Source organism: Vicugna pacos, chromosome 9, assembly GCF_048564905.1.
Source record: "Vicugna pacos chromosome 9, VicPac4, whole genome shotgun sequence".
Classification (NCBI taxonomy): Eukaryota; Metazoa; Chordata; class Mammalia; order Artiodactyla; family Camelidae; genus Vicugna; species Vicugna pacos.
In genome coordinates, this window is record NC_132995.1 from 15,026,014 (window position 1) to 15,045,932 (window position 19,919).

General features: G+C 48.4%; 2 protein-coding genes across 10 annotated transcripts in view; one reads left to right on the forward strand and one right to left on the reverse strand.

Moving 5' to 3' along the window:
• The window catches only part of WDR62 (WD repeat domain 62), a 42,070-nt gene extending 34,177 nt beyond the window's left edge, over positions 1-7,893 (reverse strand). For all 4 annotated transcript variants that reach the window (XM_072967161.1, XM_006217097.4, XM_072967162.1 and 1 more), the window contains exons 1-3: positions 7,629-7,893; positions 4,690-4,781; positions 3,666-3,728 (exon numbers count right to left, since the gene is read on the reverse strand). In XM_072967161.1, coding sequence (XP_072823262.1) covers positions 3,666-3,728; positions 4,690-4,781; positions 7,629-7,805 — 332 coding nt within the window. In that variant the 5' untranslated portion in view covers positions 7,806-7,893. The remainder of the gene's footprint in view (positions 1-3,665; positions 3,729-4,689; positions 4,782-7,628) is intronic.
• A 484-nt stretch (positions 7,894-8,377) lies between these two features.
• THAP8 (THAP domain containing 8) lies at positions 8,378-18,988 on the forward strand. Of its 6 annotated transcripts, none has more exons than XR_004187033.2 (5): positions 8,378-8,634; positions 16,157-16,349; positions 16,591-16,974; positions 17,238-17,371; positions 18,374-18,562. XR_004187033.2 is itself a non-coding variant. In XM_072967163.1 (5 exons), exons 1-5 carry the CDS (start codon positions 8,552-8,554, stop codon positions 18,512-18,514), a joined length of 921 nt encoding a protein of 306 aa, XP_072823264.1. In that variant the 5' UTR covers positions 8,378-8,551; the 3' UTR covers positions 18,515-18,988. The 6 variants fall into 6 exon arrangements, 5 of the variants coding, with proteins under 5 accessions (XP_072823264.1, XP_006217158.1, XP_015105728.1 ...); XM_072967163.1 differs by having other exon boundaries at positions 8,378-8,620; positions 18,374-18,988; XM_006217096.4 differs by lacking the exon at positions 17,238-17,371 and having other exon boundaries at positions 18,374-18,988.
• Positions 18,989-19,919: the final 931 nt, after the last annotated feature.

The following is a 19,919-nucleotide window of genomic DNA, read 5'->3' on the forward strand; positions in this document are numbered from 1 at the left end:
GGATGTGACAAGCCAGAACTCCACCTTGGGCCATGAGGTGACCTTAAGAACAAAAGTCTCCCTGGGGAAAGGGGATGGGAGGGGATAAATTTGGAAGTTTGAGATTTACAAATGTTAGCCACTATATATAAAAATAGACTTTTCAAAGAAAATTTCTTTTGTATAGCACAGGGAACTATGTTCACTATCTTGTAATAGCCTTTAGTGGAAAAAAATATGAAAAGGAATATATGTATACATATGCCTGACTGGGACATTGTGCTGTACACCAGAGATTGACACATTGTAATTGACTGTACTTCAATTAAAAAAAAAAAGAGAGAAGAACAGAAGTCTCCCCAAAAGCCTGGAGATCGGAAAGAAAGAAGACTTGGGGCCCCTGATGCTTGCAGACACCAGCCCTGTAAGTGCCTACTTCCAGATTTCTCATGTACAGGAAGAGTAGTCCCCTGTGTTTTAAGTCATGCCTGTTGGTGGGTTTCTGTTGTCTGCAGCTCTCCCAGCCTGACTGCAGCATGCCGGAGCCCAGCCTGGCCCTCTGCCAAATGCCTTTGGGCATCACTGCACTGATCCCTCACACATGCCCTGTGAAGTCAAGACTCTTATTAGCCAATTTTGAGATGAGGAGACCTCAACACAAGGGAGTCTTGCCAAGGTGATCTAACCATACAGAGCACGTGAGAATTCCCTCGGGGGATTCTGAAAAATGTCAAAGCCATGCTAAGACAAGTGAGTGAAAGTTTGGTGAGGAACAGGATAATCTATGCATAGTTTCAGAGAAGCTTCCCACAAGATGCCCACTAACTACAAAGGGAAAAAGAGAGGTTTCATGGTGGAGAAGCCTGGTAGACACCACTCTAACCAAGGGCACACGGTGATCACCACCAGCCAGGGAAAGAGCAACGTCACACATTTCCTGATAGAATGTGCTGAGAAGAACGCAGCATTCCTTCTAAGGTGTTCCTGCAGAACCTGAATCTACCCATGAGGAAAGAGCAGACAAACCTAAGTATTGGGACATTCTATCCAGCCTGCAGCCCTCAAAGGTCTCAAAGCCATGGAAGTCAAGAAAGATGGAGGAAACCACTTTAGACTGAAGGAGACTGAAGAGAAAACTCAAGGCAATGGGTGACTCTGGACCGAATCCTTTTCACTATAAAGAACATTCTTGGGACAAATGGTAAATCTTGAATGAGTGGTAGATGGTAGTGATGTACCAATTTTAACTGGATTTTGCTCAAAATATTGTAGTTTTGAAAGATCATATCTTTTTTTTTCCTTTTTTTTTGCAGTAAATTCATGCTGCAGTATTTAGAGGTACAAGGGGTTCGTGTCTGCAACTTACTCTCAGATGGTTCAGAAAAAAATTACTATGTATGTAGACAGAGAATGATAAAGCAAATGTAGGAAAATGTTAGCATGTGAGAAATATGGGTGAAAGGTGTATAGGTGCTCTTTGTACTGTTCTTAATAGGTCTGAAATTATTTCAAAATAAAAAGTTTAGCGGGGATGGTAAAGCTCAGAGGTACAGCACATGCTTAGCATGCATGAGGTCCTGGGTTCAATCCCCAGTGCCTCCATTAAAAAAAAAAAAAAGACCAAATAAATAAATAAACCTAATTACCTCCCCTACCCCCCAAAAAAATTAGCTAAAAAAAAAAGTTTAAAAATTGCCAGTGCTTAGGCCTTACTGGTTCAGTCTTCTCTGAAGGTGAGGCCCAGGGATCGAGTGACTCTGAAATGCAGCCAGGGTTGCATTTCGGCGTCTGCTCCAGCCACACTCTCCTAAGACAGACAGACCCACCAGTGGTTGAGAGTGGATACTTCTATGCGATCCGCTTCAGGTCAAGGTTACCTCCTCCACCGCCTACAGGAACCAGGGAGGCAACAGGGACGATGGGAGGAACTGGCCAACGGGGGCTCTGACAAATGCCACCTAACTCTAGCCTGTTGCTGTTGTTAAGGGAATGTGGGCCCCTCACTTCCAAAATGAGAGGGCATCTGGATTTTTGTGTAGAAAACTTTAAGTGTTGTCAACAAAGCCCAATACTTAAAACAGACTGCCAGACACGTCTGTGGGCCTCTAGTTTGTGACTATTGCCAAGGAGTGTTTCACGTGAGACCAGATAGTGAATAAATGCTTAAGCGAGGATTAGAACCCACCTCTGCCCTCACCACCAATGACACAGTCAGAAGCCAAGGGTCCAAGAAGTGCCTTCCAAGAGGGAATCTGTATCTGCTAAATCGTATCTTAAGGACCATGTCTTAGGGACCATAAGGGAAGAAAACCCACGTCTTATCCATCCACCTGGAGAACCAGGCCAAAGGAGCTAAGCCTGAGCTATCTGTGCAGTATTTGTGAAATACCAGGATGACACAGTGATCAATCAGCCCCAAGGCAGACCCCTAGGCACTGACTTGGGCCTGCTCAGGGCTTCCCCAACAAACTGGTGGCTGGAGTGATCTTTCTACAACCCAAATCACACTCATTCATTCTGGAAACAGTAAGTGCCATCAACGTGCTAGACACTGATCTAAGGTACAGGGACACAGAAATTAAGAAAAAGTCCTGACCTCAGAGAAATCACAGTGTGGAAAGAGACAGTAAATGTCATCAATGAGGAAATCAGACAGCGTATCAAAAAGGAGCACATTTTGTGGAGAAAAGTAAAGCAGGGAAGGGAAACAGAGCGTGCTGGAGGGCTGCGGTGTGGGAAGCACAGCCTTAGCCTCTAAACGCCCTCTAGTGGCCTCTCTTTGCAACAGCATGATGTCCAACCGCTCTCCAAGGCTGGTGAGATGTGGCTTCTGCTGGTTCCAGCCTCGTCTCCCCCTTACCTACCAAACCTTGACTGCTTCTCAAACGACCTGGGATTCTTAACCACTGCAGGGCCTTTGCTCTTCCTATTCTCTCTGCCTGGAAAGCTCTCCCCACACCTCACTATCTTCAGGTCTCAGCCTCATGGAAGCCTTATCACTCCTCTGATCAGAGTCCTCTGATATGGCTTCCCCTTCACCCTCTGCCTATGAACCTGCCCTAACTCATTCCCATCATTTCTTCCATAGCAACAGTCATGGCTGGCTAGTAATTTGCCAACTGGTTTAGTCTATCTCCCCACCTCTGAGCTGTCAGCATTACGAGAGCAGAGCCTCGTCTCTTCTTCACTGCTGTGTCCCCAACACCTGGAATAGTACCTAGCACAGAGCAGACCCTTGGTGACTGTCACTGAACCACGGGGTGAGTGAATGAATGAGTCACCCACCCACAAGCACTTCCGGGCAATGTGGGGAAGGAGGGACCTGCCAGGTGTTCAGTGTCTTGTAATAACCTTTAATGGAAAAAAATATGAAAAGGAATATATGTATACATATGTCTGACTGGGACATTGTGCTGTACACCAGAGATTGACACATTGTAATTGACTGTACTTCAATTAAAAAAAAAAAGAGAAGAACAACAGAAGTCTCCCAAAATGCCTGGTGATCAGAAAGACAGAAGACGTGGGGTTACTGATGCTCATAGACACCAGCCCCCCAAGTGCCCACTTCCAGATTTCTCACGTGCAGGAAGAGTATTCCCCTGTGTTTTAAGTCATGCCTGTTGGTGGGTTTCTGTTGTCTCCAGCTCTCCCAGCCCCCCACCCCATGCCCACGCCCAGCTTACCTGGCAGTATTAAAAATGTGCTGCTGCTTGTTCTCCTTGGGGTTCAAGATCACCACCACACAGCTGGGGAGAAAGAGGAAAATGTGCCCAAACTGAAGGGAGTACTGGGGTCCAGGGATGACTCTATTCCCAACACAAGAGCCCACACAGAAACAAGGCTCTTTCTGAACAGATGATTCTCTTTGGTCTCCTCCTCCTCCAGGTATCTATGCTGAGAATTCTAGGGCACTTAACATCATTGCTAATATTAATATATTCTTAAAGAGAAGCCAACACTTGCTCTGTGGTCACTATTCTGTCAGGCTCTGGGCTAATAAAGACCTGCTGTGTACAATCCCTTTAAATCCTCACAATCATCAGGTGAGGTGAGGAATCCCATTTCATAGATGATGAAACTGAAGCCCAGAGAAGGAAGTCCTTTGCCCAGGACTACCCAGCAGGCCAGGGGCAGGGTGGGGATGTGAATCCACACCTGGCAGATTCAAGAGCCCACCCTTGTCTTCTATTCTGGCTGTTTCCCAAAGACTCAGTAACAGGTACTGCTCATCGGGAATTACTATGGCCCTGCCCTGCCCTGCAAGGGTGAGGGGGTCCCTTCAGTGCCTAGAAAAATCCCAGGCTAGACCTGTATTTGTGAAATAAATGGTTGCAGATGTCCTTCAGTCCTCTCAACTAACTACGCTGTTTTATAGAAGCAGAGGCTTGGGCGGGGAGGGGGGGGCGTACATGGCAGAGCTGACACAAATCCAGGTTGCCTGACACCAACCATGGCTTGGATCTTAACCACCTGTCTTTCCCAGAATCACTGCCACCTCCCACCCACAGTCACAATATGACTTTCATAGCACTGACACATGCCAGGTGCTGTGCTGCACACAGAGGGGCCTGTGGGATCCTTCCCACAGCCCTCAGAGGTCAGCAGCATTATGTGCATTCTACAGAGGGAAAAGCGAGGCCCAGAGAAGACTTCAGGCTCCAAATTCAGGACCAGTGATTAGAGGCTGAGGCCCAACCACTCACTCACCCTGCCAGGTAGGCCACATTGCCTGTGCTGGGGTCACAGGTTAGGCCACTGCTGTTCTGGGCTGTGATGCCAAGCACCTTCTCAAGTGATACCTGCAGGGAAAAGGTCTGAATCAGAACCACCTGCCACAGCAGGCATCATGTGGCACAGCCACCTCAGCCACCCATTCAGTCCCTGTTACTTCCCACATGCTTCCACAGTCATCAACCAGCAGCCACTGTTTGTTCTCCTCAATGTCATTGACAAATACAGTGCTAGGTGAAGGACACAGAATGGTGGGGAAGACAGACAAAAATCTCTGCCCTCCCGGAGCTCACATTCTGGTGGTGATGGAAAATGAACCAAAGAAATATATAAAACAGACGTCAAGTGATGATAGAAGCATTTGAGAAAAACTAAGCAGGGAACGAGACTAGGAGTGCAGAGGAAGGAGAGAAGACGTCACTGAGGTGACCTCTAAGTCTCTAAGCATTTTATTTGGATGAAAGAGAACCCACAACAAGCCAAGGGAGACAGTGTTATTACCCCTCTTTTACAGATGAAGACACTGAGGCCCAAGACCCCATACCTGAGGAGTGGCAAGGCTGGGATACAAACCCAGGCAATCTCTGGCTTCAAAGCCAGCACTCTGTGCAGGGCAGACACAGTGAGCAAAAATGGACACTGCCCATTCCCTCGCAAAATTCACAGTCTAGAGGTTCAACAAGTAAAGAAACAAGTGAATAATCACACTTGAAATCTGAAAACTCTCTAAGCAAAGTCAGTCAAATGAGCCAGTCCCCATCATGGTTGATTCAACACTTCAGAATTGTGGTATTTGCATATTATGAAGAGACTAGTTTCTAATTGTTATAAAGTAAAATATTCTCAAGCAAGGTGTTGGCCTCAGAAATGAGAGGCAAGCATAGGCTAGTAATAACTAATGTTTACTGAGCACCCAACCAGGAGCCAGGCACTCTCTGAATCCCTATAACTGTATTAACTTGTTTAATGCTCACAATAACCTTGTAATGTGGTCATTATCATCATCGTTATCTCCACCTTACAGATGAGGAAACAGAGGCCCAGAGGGGTAACCCATATGGAAGGAGCGGTGCCAGGACTAACCCAGGCAATCAGGCAATGGCAGGCACTCACGCTGTTTTTTTAATCTGTTAATCAGCATTATTGGACATTAGCAATAGCTGGTCATTTTTAGACTAGGTCTTTTGCAAGCCAGATGGACTCTGCACTGCCAACCAAGAAAAATAAATAAATGACATCAGTCACCCAAAATACACAATCCTAACACCAATAGAGTATTTGCAATGTGCCAGGTGTTGTTCTAAGTAGTTAAGATACGTGAGCTTACTTAACCGTCACAAATACTCTATAAGGCAACACTAACATTATTATCCTCATTTTACAGATGAGAAAACTGAGGCACAGAAAAGTTCAGAAAAGGAGGAACAGAATTAAGATTAAACCCCAGGCAGTGTGAGGGAATAACTCCGTGGTAGAGTGCATGCCTAGCATGCACAAGGCCCTGGGTTCAATCCCCAGTACTTCCTCTAAAAATAATTAAGTAAACCTAATTAACTCATCCCTCCACAAAATAAATAAATACATAAAGCCCAGGCAGTCTGGGTACAGAGGTGGTGTTCTTAACCACCTGGCTATACTGCTTCTCTGAAATGACTAATGTTTTCCTCTTCTTTATACAGTTTAGACCTTACAAGGCACTTTCAGAAACATACAAGATAAGGGCTATGAAGTAGAGGGTGCTGGTCAGAGGTTAAGGTGGGTGTCTGCTTGCGGCTGGAGTTCAAGGCCTCTCAGGGTAGGGATATTCAGGCTGAGACTCTGGGGATGAGGAATCAGCCCGGTAAACTGCAGGAAAAAGCCCTGGTGAAAGAAGGCTCACCAGACACAAAGGCTAGGAGGCGGAAAAGAGCCTGGAGCCTCCGGAAAACAGAAAGCAGGCTAGTATGAACCTTGATGAGAGGGAGGAGCAGGGAAGTATGGCCAGAGAGCTGGGCAGAGGCCACCCGTCTGGCACCTTGCAGTCAGGTGTGGGTGATGTAATCAGAGTGCAGCAGGAAGCCACAGAGCAGGAATGAAATTCACCAACAGTTACCACTTATCGACCCTTTATCTGGACTTTGTGCCAAGTAGGTCATATTCACAATTTCATTTCATCTCCCTGCAACACCATGGTTACTGTTTATCTCCATTTTATAAAAACAGACTTTGTTGCTCAGGGAGTTGGAGAACAGTTTTTTAAATTGCTGCTGTGCTACTGGAATTTCTTCTACCTACTCTAAAATCTGTTTCTGAGTCTCAGGATTTAGGGAGATGTTCTATACGCCGCCCCCCACCCGCACCCCCACCCGGGGCCGTGCTGCTGAGATTTTACAAATATTACTCACATATTTTCCATAATTTAGGGTGGCAATATGGAATAAGAATCCCACCTTGGTAAGGAAGAAGGAAAGAGAAGGCAGGGGTGAGAGAAGGCAAGATAGAGCTGAGGGAGAGTTGGAATAGGTTGCACTAGGGACTGAACGCTGGTAGGGATACGAAAGACCCAGCAGGGGGTGAGATCAACGAAAGTGGAAGGGCCCAGAGAGACGTCTAATGGTGACGCAGGAAGGTTGGACTCAGAGGTGATTAGCAAAACTAAAGTGCCCTCCGAGGTACAGGGCCAGGCAGAAACCCCGGGAATACTCCAGGGGCTGAGGGTGGGGCCAGGAATGATGAGCAGTACCCCAAAGAGGAGGAGACGGGACAGGAGGAGGAGCCTGGGCTCAGGGGGCGGGGCTCAGGGGACCAGGCGGGCCAGAGAGCAGCTTGAAGGGTACAAGCTGGGGGCTGATGGGCGGGGCCAAAGATCTAAGGGCGGGACCAAGGAAGGCCAAGGGAACCTGGAACTGGGATGGGCAGGGCAAGCAGCTCCTCACCCGGTTCTGCACTGTATCCTCGGGCGCCGCCAAGAGTCGCGTCCGCCGCCGGAGGCAGACCGGTGGAGCGGGGGGCGGGGAGGACTGGGCTCTCCGCGCCGGAACTCCCGCCATGACGGATGGCAGCTTCTCGACTACATCGTTCCGCGCGTAACCTCCGGGCCCCAAGGCCGCCATCGTCGCGCCGGAGTCAGGCGACCGTTACACTCCTCAACCGCCGCCGCCGCCGCCACGGCTCACTCGAATAGCGAACGTCCGCGGGAAAGCCGGCTCCGCCGCCCATTGGACGCAGCAGGCCGCTGGTCTAACCAATCTTAGGGTTGCCGGGCAGCTGTTTTGACCAATGAGGGCTAAGGGGCGGAGCAGAGTGTCTGGCAAGGTGGAGCCACCGTCCGTCAACTTGATGCTTGATCGAGCGTTGTAGGGTATTTTTTATCCCGTCTGTGTTTTCATCATTCACTAAATATACAGGTCTTAACTTTCGAGGCTAAGGCTAAAGCCGTCTCACCTCGCTTTTTGCTGACCTCCACTCCACCCCAGAGTGACTAGCCCCACAGTGGCAGTCGCCCGGATGTTAGAGTAGGGTGGAGCTTGAAGAGACTGAAGGGTTGGCGCAGACTCAGAAACGCCGTGACGCTGCCCTCCCTCGACACGTGATAAGGTCCGGTTGGCTAAGAGCTGGTTTTGCGCAGACGTGCTCGCTTTTCACCATCTGCCAAGTGATGAGGGCGTAGCTGTTGTAGCGCGGCAGGGTGCGTAGTACGCAGGCGCTCCCTACCCTTCCCCCCCGGCACGTGACGAGGCACTAAGGGCCGTCACGTGAGGCAGGCAGAGAGCACGCGGGCGGGGTGGGGTTTGGCGGCGCTCGGCGAGGACCAAAGTAAGGCTGCAGACCCGGAAAAACCCAATTGGGTTGGACAGCCATGCCCAAGTACTGCAGGGCTCCGAACTGCTCCAACACTGCGGGCCAGCTGGGCGCGGACAACCGCCCGGTGAGCTTCTACAAGTGAGCACAAGCGAGGGGCGGGGCTTGCAGGGAGGCGGGCCCTGTGGGGGCGGGGCCCGAGGATAAATACGCTGAGCAGGGCACCTGGCCCAGCTTGCAGGCGTCTAGTAAATAAGGTGGAAATATGGTATTCCCGGCGTTTCACTAGCAATAAACACGATACCTGTAAAGGTGCAGATGCGTAAAACAGCAGGGGTAGACGATTAACTGCAGGTGGTGAACGGGGCGAGCGGAAGAAGGGGAGGGTTGTGTAGAGAAGTGAGTATGGTCCAGGCTCGGTAAGAGCCTACAACTGCCCGTTCACCATCTCTACTAATTAGAGTCATCTCAAATTCAAAACACCCGAAACCAAGCTCCTGATTTTGTCTCTCCCAAAACCTTCCATAACGTTTCCTATCTTAGTTAATAGCTTTCCATTTTTCATGTTGTTCAGGCTAGAAACCCTTAGCGTCATGCTTATCTCCTACCTTTCCTCAAACCTGAGAAAGCAAAAATTAGCCTGAACTGTTAAAAAAAAAAAGGCACCCCCCATCATTTATTTAACAGACACGGGAAAAGCCAGCTGAAGAGTTAATAGGAAAAAATATTGTTATATTTTTCTCAGGGACGTTGCTGCACATGTAAAGTGAAGAAACTCCTCATCTTTGAATGACTACTGCTTTCTTACTAGGAAGCTTTGTTTTCTAAAGTCATAGGTTATCGCAGACTTTGCTGTTTGAAATTACATCAGTAAGAATGAAACATCTTACCTAGGGCCGGGAAAAGTTGTCACTTTGACACAGAATAGCAACCTTGGTTTACAATCCAGGTGCTGAGCTTTGCGTAAGGGGTTTCTGGACACAGTATTTCACATCTATCCAAACTTTATTGCTTCCAAGGAGACAGGCCCCTGAGCCCACTTTGCCATCTAGACCTGATTTTGATCCCACAGTTCTCTTTGCTTTGAACCTATCTAAACTCTATTTCATTTACACCTCACCTGAATTTCACTCATCTCCCAAACTCAAAAACTTTTTTCCTCTGTTTGGCAAGGCTTCCTCACAGGACCTCTGGTGTGCAGTCTCCCTTATTGCCCTGGTAAATAAACCAATTTCTTGGACTGCACCTTCCAATTGCGCTATTTTATTGGCCTCTTCATTCGTCAGCCTGCTCCCACAGTCTGTCCCCCACACACAGTCACAGGGAAACTGTGAACACCAGAGTCATATCAGGGCCCTCCTTATCTCAGGTCCCTCCCCTGACTCCTACTTGACTCTGTAAAAGCCAAGACAGGCTGGCACAGGCACAAAACAGGCCTACAAAGTCTTACAGGAGCTGATCCCCTTATCTCCCTCCTGCCCCTCCCTCAGTCTGCCTGTTGGATATTCCGCTAGCTCATCAGGCACATTATTGCTCCAGGGCCTTTGCCTGTGCCATTTCCTCTGCCTGGAAAGTTCTTCCCTTTATGACCACCACTCTGTAAAATGATAGCCCTCTCCCGGTCCTACATATTCTCACTACTTGCCTCCTGTTTTATTTTTCCCTTTAACACAACTGTCCGGCATACCACATATTAGATATATTCATTTATTGCCTCCTCCACTAGAATGTCAGCTCCAGGAAGGCAGGGATTTTTGTCTGTCTGACTCCCTGGGGTGTCCTCAGCACTTATAACAGTGCCTGGCACATAGTGGATATTTAGTAAATTCTTTTTGGATGGAATAAATGAATGCATTTCAGATGGGCTCCCCAGGAAACCCAGCACTGTGTCCCAGCTATCCCTTGAGGGACCCTGGTTCAGGGAAGGAGGAGTGCAGAGGAGTCTTTGAACCTGAATCAGTATGCCCAGACTTGCTTTTAAAAATCTATCACTCTGGCACTGTTTATTAATTCAGCAGCTCTAGGTGTCTCCTGGAGTAAGTAAGCCCCTGCTGGACACCGGGACCCTGACCGATCTTGCTCTTGCTCTTGCTCATGAGTAGGTGAGGGGTCAGACACTGAAGAACTGAGTACACAACTTGATTCATTCTTTTCCTCAGCACTACTGCTCCCAATCTAGTCCCTTAACCCATCCATTGACTCTACCTACCAGTGCATCCCCAACCTGCAGCAAGCACAGCAAAACACCTAACACCTTGGCTATACAGTTATAAATGCAAATGGCAGGCTCCTAACTAAACTATTAGGAAATAAGAGGGAAAAACCCACAATCCAGGTCTGACCACTTCTTAATCACCTCCACTGTCGCAGCGTAGTCCAGGCTACCATCATCTCTTAGCGGGACACTGTGATAGCTGCCTGCTAGTCTCCCTGCTTCCCATGCTTGCCTCCCTTACAGCTACAATAGCTTACTTAGAGAACACTTATTGTTTGCCAGGTACTCTTCTCAGTGCTTCACATATAATAATGAGAACAGTGACAACTCTACTTAGCAGCCAGTAACCATATAAAAAGCAGTTCCTGTCTGTTTAAATCCCACCAGGCTGTTCCTCACCCAGGCTAAGCCATTCCCACCTCAAGGCCCCTCCCTGAATTTTGATAAGAGTTGAGTGAGAAGCAGTTTTCAAAGGAGATTCAAGAGCAGGCATAGATGCTAGCCCAGAAGAAGGTGAAACATTGAAGGAAGTGACTCCTAGGAGATAACTGGAAAGTCCTGCCTGGGTGCCAGAGGAAGCATTCATTAGCTGTGTTTTAGCCTCTTTTAGGAACAACTGACAGTCATCTCTCATGGGGGAGCCTGTCATGCAGGAATTGCATCTGTCTGGCAGTTCACAAAGTCCTGAAATGATAGCAGCTTAACCAAATTATGGGGTCTGTAGGAATCAGTATGGTTACATTATGGTACAGTAACAAACTCACAAAATCTCAGTGGCTTACTGCAACAGAGATTTATTTCTCACTCACACTAGGATCCTTTGCAGGCCATGTGTGGCCCTGCTCTGCTGTATCTTAACTGGAGACTCTGGCTGAAGGAGCTGCTCCTACATAGAACGTTGCTGGTCTTTTTGTGTGTGTATGTGGAGGGATGGATAGGAAGAGAAAATAGAGAGAATCACCCCATGGCTCCTGGTACACTGTATGTTTAGAAGTGGCCCATGTCACTTTTACTGCTCTGGCCAAAGCAAGTCTATAGCAAGCCTCATGTCAGTGGAGTGGAAAATGTGTATCTTAGTGTGGGGCAGGGTAGCAAATGTTTTCAACAATAGTACAGTCTACCATAAGGTTTGTTTTTCTCTCATATGCAACAAGTAGAGAGGTTGGCAGACCAACACTGGTGTGGCAGCTCCAGTCATCAGGGATGAGGGTCCCATCTTTCATGTCATCCTTGGCATGAGCTTCTGCCCAAGATGGCTGCCGGGTGTCCCAGCGATCAGGCCCTACGATTCCTGTTAGAGAGGAAAGAGAAGGGAGGAAGAGCAAAAGGGGCTCAACTCTGTACTGAGCCAGTCCCCTTCCAAAGCCAACCCAGCAAGCCAACCCGAGGGTGAGTTCTTCATCATTGGTTACACCCAATTCCCAGCAAAGGAGGCTGGGAAATGTAGTCTTTTAGCTGGGCATTTAACCACCCTGAAGACATTTTGAGTTATATTAGTAATGAAGAAGAGAACTAGCAGTGCTCTAGATGGGATGACCGGCAAGACTGAAATATTCTACAAAAGTGGACTGGTTGTCCGCTTAAGGTAGATTTTTAGAGGAGGACATTTTCCACTATAAATGTTGCCATCCGGAGAAACAAAAGAGAATGAAAACAAGATCAAATTAGGAAGAGTTGTTTGGTTTTTTAAAAAATGATACTCGCTTTCCTCCTTTGCCCCTTGAGCTACTTCTGATTCCGTTTCAAGGTACCATCCTTCACGTTCAAGGTACCATCCCAGATGTCCCACACAACACACAAGTATTCACTGGCCAGAACTTAGTTACAGGGCCCCACCGATGGCAGAGGAAGCTAGGAAACAGTTGTTCAGCAGGGCACAACATTGTGGCCTCGGGAAAAGTTGTGGAAGTTGCAGTTTGTTAGTTAAGGAAGAAGACGAGCATGCGTATGGAGTAATCAGTTGGCAGTCTCTGCCCAGGAGCGGGTGGGAAGTGCTGCTACAAGGGATTTTATGTGCCCGTCCAGGCAGAATGAGGCTGGTGAAAGCATTTGGATCTCAGATTGAGGCTGAAGGAACTGCAGCAGCCAGAGTCCCTGGCTCTGTGCCTGGGGGTTCTGCTCTTTGGATGCTGCGGCTCTTGTCTGAGTCAGCCCTTGCCCCCCCCCACTTCCCTCTCTTCTGCCTTTTGCCAGAGAAGTCTTGCTTTTCTGCCCCTGCCACCAACCTCTGCCCACCCGATCCACCTCCTCCCCGAGAGTGGCCTCTTTAGTTTCTTATGTGTCTTTCCCAGTGTTTCTCCATGCAAATACAAGCAAATCTGAATGTATGTTCTTATTTCCCCCTTCATTAGTTTTCTGTAGCTGCTGTTACAAACATGGTGACTGAACAGGAATTATTCTCTCACAATCCAGATCAGTTTTACTAGGCCAAAATCAAAGGGTCAACTCTACACACACATATGTGCATAGAAAACTGGCAAAATCTGAGTAAGATTTGTGTAGTTGTACCAACGGCAATTTCCTGGTTTTGTTTTTGTTGTTGAGACATTACTGTTGGGGGAGACTGACTGAAGAGTACACAGGACTTCTTTGTACTTCTTTTTAAGCTTACTGTGAATCTATTTCAAAATAAAACAATAATAACAAAAAAAGAAATCTTGTGAAATCAAGGTGTCAGCAAGGCTGCATTCGCTGGGAGGCTCCAGGGGAAAATCTGTCCCTTGTATCTTCCAGTTTCTGGTGTCGTCAGGCATTCCCTGGCTCGTGGCCATCACTCCAATCTCTGATTCCACGGTCACATTGCCTTCCCCTCTTTCATCTGTGGTAATATATTCTTCTGCCTCCCTCTTATAAGAATACTTGTGATTGCATTTAGGGCCAATGGGGATGATCTAGGATGATTTCCCCGTCTCAAGATCCTTAGCTTAATTACATCTTTTGTCATGAGTTGTAATATTCACAGGTTCCAGGGATTAGGATATGGATATCTTTTTTGGTGGGGGGCATGACTCAGCCTACCACAATTGCTAAATGCTGATATATTACTATATTTGGAACCTTGCTTTTTTCACATAATATTTGCCAAAACAGTAGCATGTCAGTTCATACAGTGCCTTCAGTCTGTTTCACAGCTGTATAGTATTCCTTTGTGTGCACATGCCAGAGTTTATTTTTCTCCTAAGAATAGTGCTGTTCCCCACTCTCTAACACTCCTTACTCTTCCTTTTTAACAAAGAGAGAACAGCCAGTAAAGGTATCCGGGTGTTTTTATGGTTAACTCCTATTTATGGAATTGATACTGGTTTTCCATTTTCAGGGGGTATAAAGTTTCTAAAAGGTATCCTTGTTTAATACTTAAAGTTGGTCCATTTTAAGAAAAATATTAAGTAAAGTCACAGATATGGAAGACACTATGAAGGTGGGATGTGGATGACGGACTGTATTAGTTACCTAATGCTACATACAAACTATCCCCAAAATTAGCAGCTTAAAATAAACCTTTTCTCACAGTTTCTGGCAGCTGCCATAAAACAGAGACTTGCCCGGCCTTAATCATGTGGCCACCCCTAGCTGCAAATGAACCTGAGAAATGAGCTCTTTATTGTGGGCAGCCTTGAGCCCAGGTCTAAACAGAAAGTATATTGCTATAAAAGAGGGCAAAAACAGATGTTGGGGACAATGGCACCAAGTCACAGGAGTAGTGGGACACCTGTAGAGGTTGCCTTTTCAGATAATCCCCACCCACTCCCACTGGGAAAGCTTTTATTTAGTTCATTTTATAAAAAAAAATTTTTAATTAAAAAAATGTTTAATTGTGGAAAGACATATAAAATCTACCATATTAACCATTTTAAAGTTCATTAGTATTAAGCATATTCACATTGTTGTGCAACCCATCTCCAGAACTTTTTCATCTTGCAAAACTGAAACTCTGTACCCACTGAACAAGAACAGCCCCTGGCAACTACTGTCCTACTTTCTGTGAATCTGACTACTCTAGATAACTCATACAAGTGGAGTCATACAGTATTTGGGGGTTTTGTGAGTGGTTTATTTCACTTACCATAATGTACTGAAGGTTCATCCACATTATAGCATGAGTCAAAATTGCCTTCTGTTTAACGCTGAATAATATTTCATTGAATGTATATACCACATTTTGCTGATCTATTCATTTGCTGATGGACCCTTAGGTTTCTTCCTACCTTTTGGCTATTGTAAATAATGCTATTAACACGAGTGTGCAAATATCTCTTCAAGACCCTGCTTTCAGTTTTGGGGGCCTATATCCAGAACTGGGATTGCTGGATCCTAAGGTAATTCTATTTTCAATTTTTTGAGGAACCATCATACTACTTTTCAGGGGCTGCTCCATTTTACATTCCCACCAGCAGTGCCCAGGGTTCCAGTTTCTGCACATCTTTGCCAACATTTGTTATTTTGTTTTTTTAAATAGTAGCCATTCTAATGGTTATGAGGTGATACCTGTGGTTTTGATTGGCATTTTCCTAATGATAAATGATGTTGAGCATCTTTTCATATGCTAGTTTGCCATTGTATCTTTGGAGAAATATCTATTCAAGTCCTTTTCCCCATTTTTCAATTGGGTTATTGTTTTTGTTGTTGTTGTTAAGTTGCTTAAAAACCTTTTGATGTGTTTTCAAGCATACACAAAAAATAGAGTTGTTTAAATGAATCCTCATGTATCCATTACTCAATTTACACCAGTTGTCAACATTTTGCTAATCTTTTTTGTATACCTTCCTCCCACATACACCTTTAATGCAATATTTTAAAGTAAATTCCAGACATTAGGTATTTTATCCATAAGTATTTCAGAATATTTTCCCAATAGATGACTATTTTAGAAGCTTAAACCAATACAATTATCATGCATACCAAAATTAATTTCTTGCAATTATCTAATACCCAGTTCATGTTCAGTTTCCCCCAACTGTGTTAAAATGTCTTTTTGCAGAATGGTTTGTTGCAACCCCTGCCTTTGGGTTGATGTTTCTTAAATCTCTTTTAATCCATAATTCCACCCCTACAGCCATGAATGTGGAGTCTTCCACATTCTAGATTTGTCCAATTTTGTAAACTGCTCCCTTAGGTTCATGTGGAGGAGCAGACTGGGGGCCCAGGGGTGGGAGGGAGAGTGGCAGTGGATAGGGAAACTAGGAAGGGGCTGTTACAAAAACCCACCCAGGAGAGGACAGAGGCTGGGTGCGAGGGACAGCCAGGGTGGGAGAGGTAGGCTGATGCCAGGTGTTTAAAAGATGGAGAGCCTAAGGAGTGGATGTGGGGAGGAGGTAGAGAGCCTGGTTGGGAGGCTGGGCCAGATTCTGGCCCAGGGGAGGCCGAGATTTGGAGTCCGTGGACCTCGGGTGTTTGTGGGGCGTGTCTGTAGCGAGGACCTGATATCGCTGACCACCCCCCCTCCGGCAGGTTCCCACTGAAGGATGGCCCCCGGCTGCAGGCCTGGTTGAGGCACATGGGCCGGGAGCACTGGGTGCCCAGCTGCCATCAGCACCTGTGCAGCGAGCACTTCGCCCCCTCCTGCTTCCAGTGGCGCTGGGGTGTGCGCTACCTACGGCCAGATGCTGTGCCCTCCATTTTCTCCCGGGCGCCGCCCGCCAAGGTGAGCTCAGGGAGGTCCCGCTGCTGAAGTCTGATCCCCAGGCCTCCCCTCCTGCGGGAAGTCCCTCCTGGAGTCTGACTCTCAGCCCCCCCTCCTAAGAGAAGAAGTTCTTCCCTGAGGTCTAGCCTTACTGAGGGAAGTCCTTCCTGGAGTCTGATCCCGAACCCTCCACTCCTGAGGAAATCTCCCTTGGAGCCCAGCCCTGATGTCCCCCACCCCCACCCCGTGCTTTGTCTTCCAGAGGCAGCAGAATGCCCGGAGCGCCGAGAAACCAGTCCTGCCTGCGCCTCCGCAGGAGGCCACGTCCCAGTCCCCTGCCCCAGCGGTCCCAGCGTCTGGCCCTGTACACCTTGTGGTGCTGGGGCCAGCATCCGGAGGCCCCGAGGCCCCCGCCACCGTGTTCCTGACGCCCCTGCCGGCTCCCAAGGGGCCGCGCCCTGGAGTCTCGGCCCAGCACCCCCGGGCGGGGCTGGGCGCGGCGCTGGGAGCGCTGCAGCGGCGGGTGCGGCGGCTCCAGCGGCGCCACGAGCGGCACCAGGCGCAGCTGCGGGCTCTGGAACAGCTGGCGCAGCAGCTGCGCGCCGAGAGCCTGCTGGCGCGCGCGCGCCGGGGCCTGCTGTGCGCGGTGAGTGCCCCCGCCTGGCCCACCCGCCTGCGGTCCCCTTTATACCGGAGTCCAGTCCTTAGAACATTTCACCCGTGTTTCCAAATTTCGGGCTTGAAAAAACCGATCTGGCAATGGCAAGCAACTATCGGTAGGAGCTGAGTAGTGGCCGCCCCGTTTATTAATAATAATATTTAAGAAGCCTTTATTCTCTGCCAGACATAGTTAATAACTCATTGAAAGCTCTCCATGACCTTGATATTGCTCTTGTGCCCATTTTCCAGATGAAAAAACCAAAGCACAGAGTGGTCCAGTATTTTGCCCAAAGTCAGTAAGTGGCAGAGCAGGGATTCAAACCCTGGTGTCTGGCTCCAGAGGAGGCCTGTGCTCTTCTCTTGGAGGGCTCCCTGCCTGGCAGGTAAAGAACTTGAGTCTGCAACTCTATCCTAGTCTTCCGGGCCGGATCTAAGGACCCTTTGCCCTTCTATTTTACCGCTGAGTATTTTCCAGGGCTGGGGGTTGGGGGGATCGTGTGTTTAAAAATCAAAGTTTAACCAGGTGTGTTCCCTGCTTCAAACTCCAGGGTCAAGCTTGAGGTCCCAGGTCCCAGGTTCCTGCCTGGACAAGGGAGGTGGGAGGGGGTTTCAGAAAGCCCCTGAGGTCCCTCGGTAGCTGACACCAGTGGGTTGGACCTAGCCCACAGACATGAATTATTTGGCCTCTACAATGCTTTAAAACATTTTCTGGTCTTTCCTGAAGGCTCAGCAGACCTAGCAGCAGGGAGTTCCTATCCCCAGACAGTAGCAGTCAGCTGGAGCTCCAGTGGCTGCCCCTGGAGACCGGGGCCTGAACCATGCCGGGGCACAAGAGGGACACACAGTGGGGCGAGGACAGAACTCAGACCCAGGCCTGGGGCTCTTCACCGAGCCTGCTGGGGCCCCTGGGCTGACAGCGTCTTTCTCTGCCTCTCCTGCCCCCATTCCATCCCTGTCTCCCCAATCTCTTCCTCTCTCCCCCACATTCACCTTTGTCTTTCTGCCCCCCATCTCTCTGTCATCCATTTATCTTCCCCCTTCCCCATGTCTCTCTTCTTCTGTATCTTTGTCTCATATCTATGTCCCTGTCTCTCTGTGCCTACATTTCTCCCATCCCCCATATCTCTCTCTCCCTGTCTTTGTCCCTCCACATCTCTCTCCCTGTTTTCCCACACCTCTTAATTCCCTCCTGAGTGTCTCTCTGATTCTCACATCTCTTTCCTCACATCTCTTCTGTTTCCTGACACCCTCCCTTCCATCTCTACCTCCCTGTTTCTCACCATTTCTCCCCCTGCCCAACCTTTTCCTTCCCTCCTTCCCTCCTCTCACTTCCCTCGTTCCCCTGTGTCCTCCATCTCTACCACTTCTTTGCCTGGGCGGCCTAGCACCCTGGACCTGAGGAATCCCAAGCCTTCACCATCATCTGTGGAGGGCCCGAAATAGCTGTGGTCCTTGCCCAAGGTCCTGCACCTCCCACACTGGACGCCAAGCCTGAGCTCCTGGACACTCAGACTCCCAGTGTATAAGCACCAGGACAGAGAATGTCGTGGGACAGATGATAGAAGAGAGAGGAAGAGAGACGCGTCGCACATGGAATTGGCCCAGTCCCACCACCCATGCCGGGGGCATAGTAGTGCCTCCCTCCAGGGCCTGGATCCCACCACCTCCTCTTATGAACCCCTTGCACCTACCTTAGGGCCAACCTGGGCCTAAGACCCGACCCCTGTCAGCAGCGATTACGTGGGTACCAGATCCCTGCCAACCCCAGCTTGAATCTTTGCAGTCAGCAAAACATCCTCTGAGTAGAACAAGGGTTGAGTGTTTGGGGAGAGTTGTACCTGGTTTTGAAGAGCACCTCATACCCTTTGCTGAGCCTGGTGCCAAGCTGGGGATATGGCAGTGAACACAGCTGACAAAAATCCTGTTCTCATGGTGCTCACATTCTGCTTGAGTAGAAGATGAACTAGTAAACTAATAAACAAGACAATTTCAGATTGTGATTAAGTGCTATAAAGATGAATGAAAATGTAATGGGCTGTGGGAGGGGGAGGACTGTCTTAAGGAGAGTGTTTGAGCGGAGACCGGGATGATGAGAAGGAACTGGCCTAGAAGTTCCAGGGAGAAGAACCCCTGCACATGCCCCAACATCTACGGTGTAAACTGGGGAAGGGCAGCATTGCTATGGAGAACACTAAAGCAGGGAAGGAAGTGAGTATGTCGAGGGGAAAGGGGGAGTTGGGATGCAATTTTTGATGGAGCAGAGAAGGTCTCATTGAAAAGACACCAATAAGCAAAAACCTGAGAGGAGAAAGGGAACCAGGTATCTGGGGGAAGAACATTCCAGCAGAAGGAAGAGCCGGTGTGAAGGCACTGGGGTGAGGAGGAGCAAGTGAGGTCAGCGTGGCTAGAGTGGAGTGAGAGGAGGTGAGATTGGAGAGATAATGGGAAAGTTCATATAGGGTCTTGTGCGCTGTGGTTGGGAACATTGGCTTTTACCTGGAGTAAGGTCCAGAAAGCAGATACCTCAAGGAGGACGCTGATGTAAAAGGTGTTCCTAGGTACCTATAGCTGCATATGGGGTGGGCGTGGTGAGGAGGGAGCAGGGAGAACAGGGGAGGCTGCTGCCATAGTCCAGGTGGTAGAGATGAAGGAAAGACCAGGATGAGGGCCTGGGGTTAGGGGTGAGGGATGAAATTCTGGAAATATTTTTGGTGGAGCTACTGGGCCTGCCCATTAGAAGGATGAAGGGTTGAAGGCAAAGTCAGCCGTTCTTGTTCAGGTTGGGAAGATTGTGGGCAGTGCAGGCTAGAGACAGGTATGACAGCTAAGCCATGACGATGGAAACAAGAAAGCCTGGGCCCTGGGCTGGCTCCTGGAGGCCCTTCTGCGGAAAGGGTCCACTGGCAGATCTATCCCCTAGACACCGCCAAA

Coding starts and splice junctions, on each gene's coding strand:
- THAP8 (XM_072967163.1), top strand. CDS start 8,552: ATGCCCAAGTACTGCAGGGCTCCGAACTGCTCCAACACTGCGGGCCAG. Junction 16,350..16,590: donor CCCGGGCGCCGCCCGCCAAG/GTGAGCTCAGGG, acceptor TTTGTCTTCCAG/AGGCAGCAGAATGCCCGGAG. Junction 17,372..18,373: donor GAGGGCTCCCTGCCTGGCAG/GTAAAGAACTTG, acceptor TGGGCGGCCTAG/CACCCTGGACCTGAGGAATC.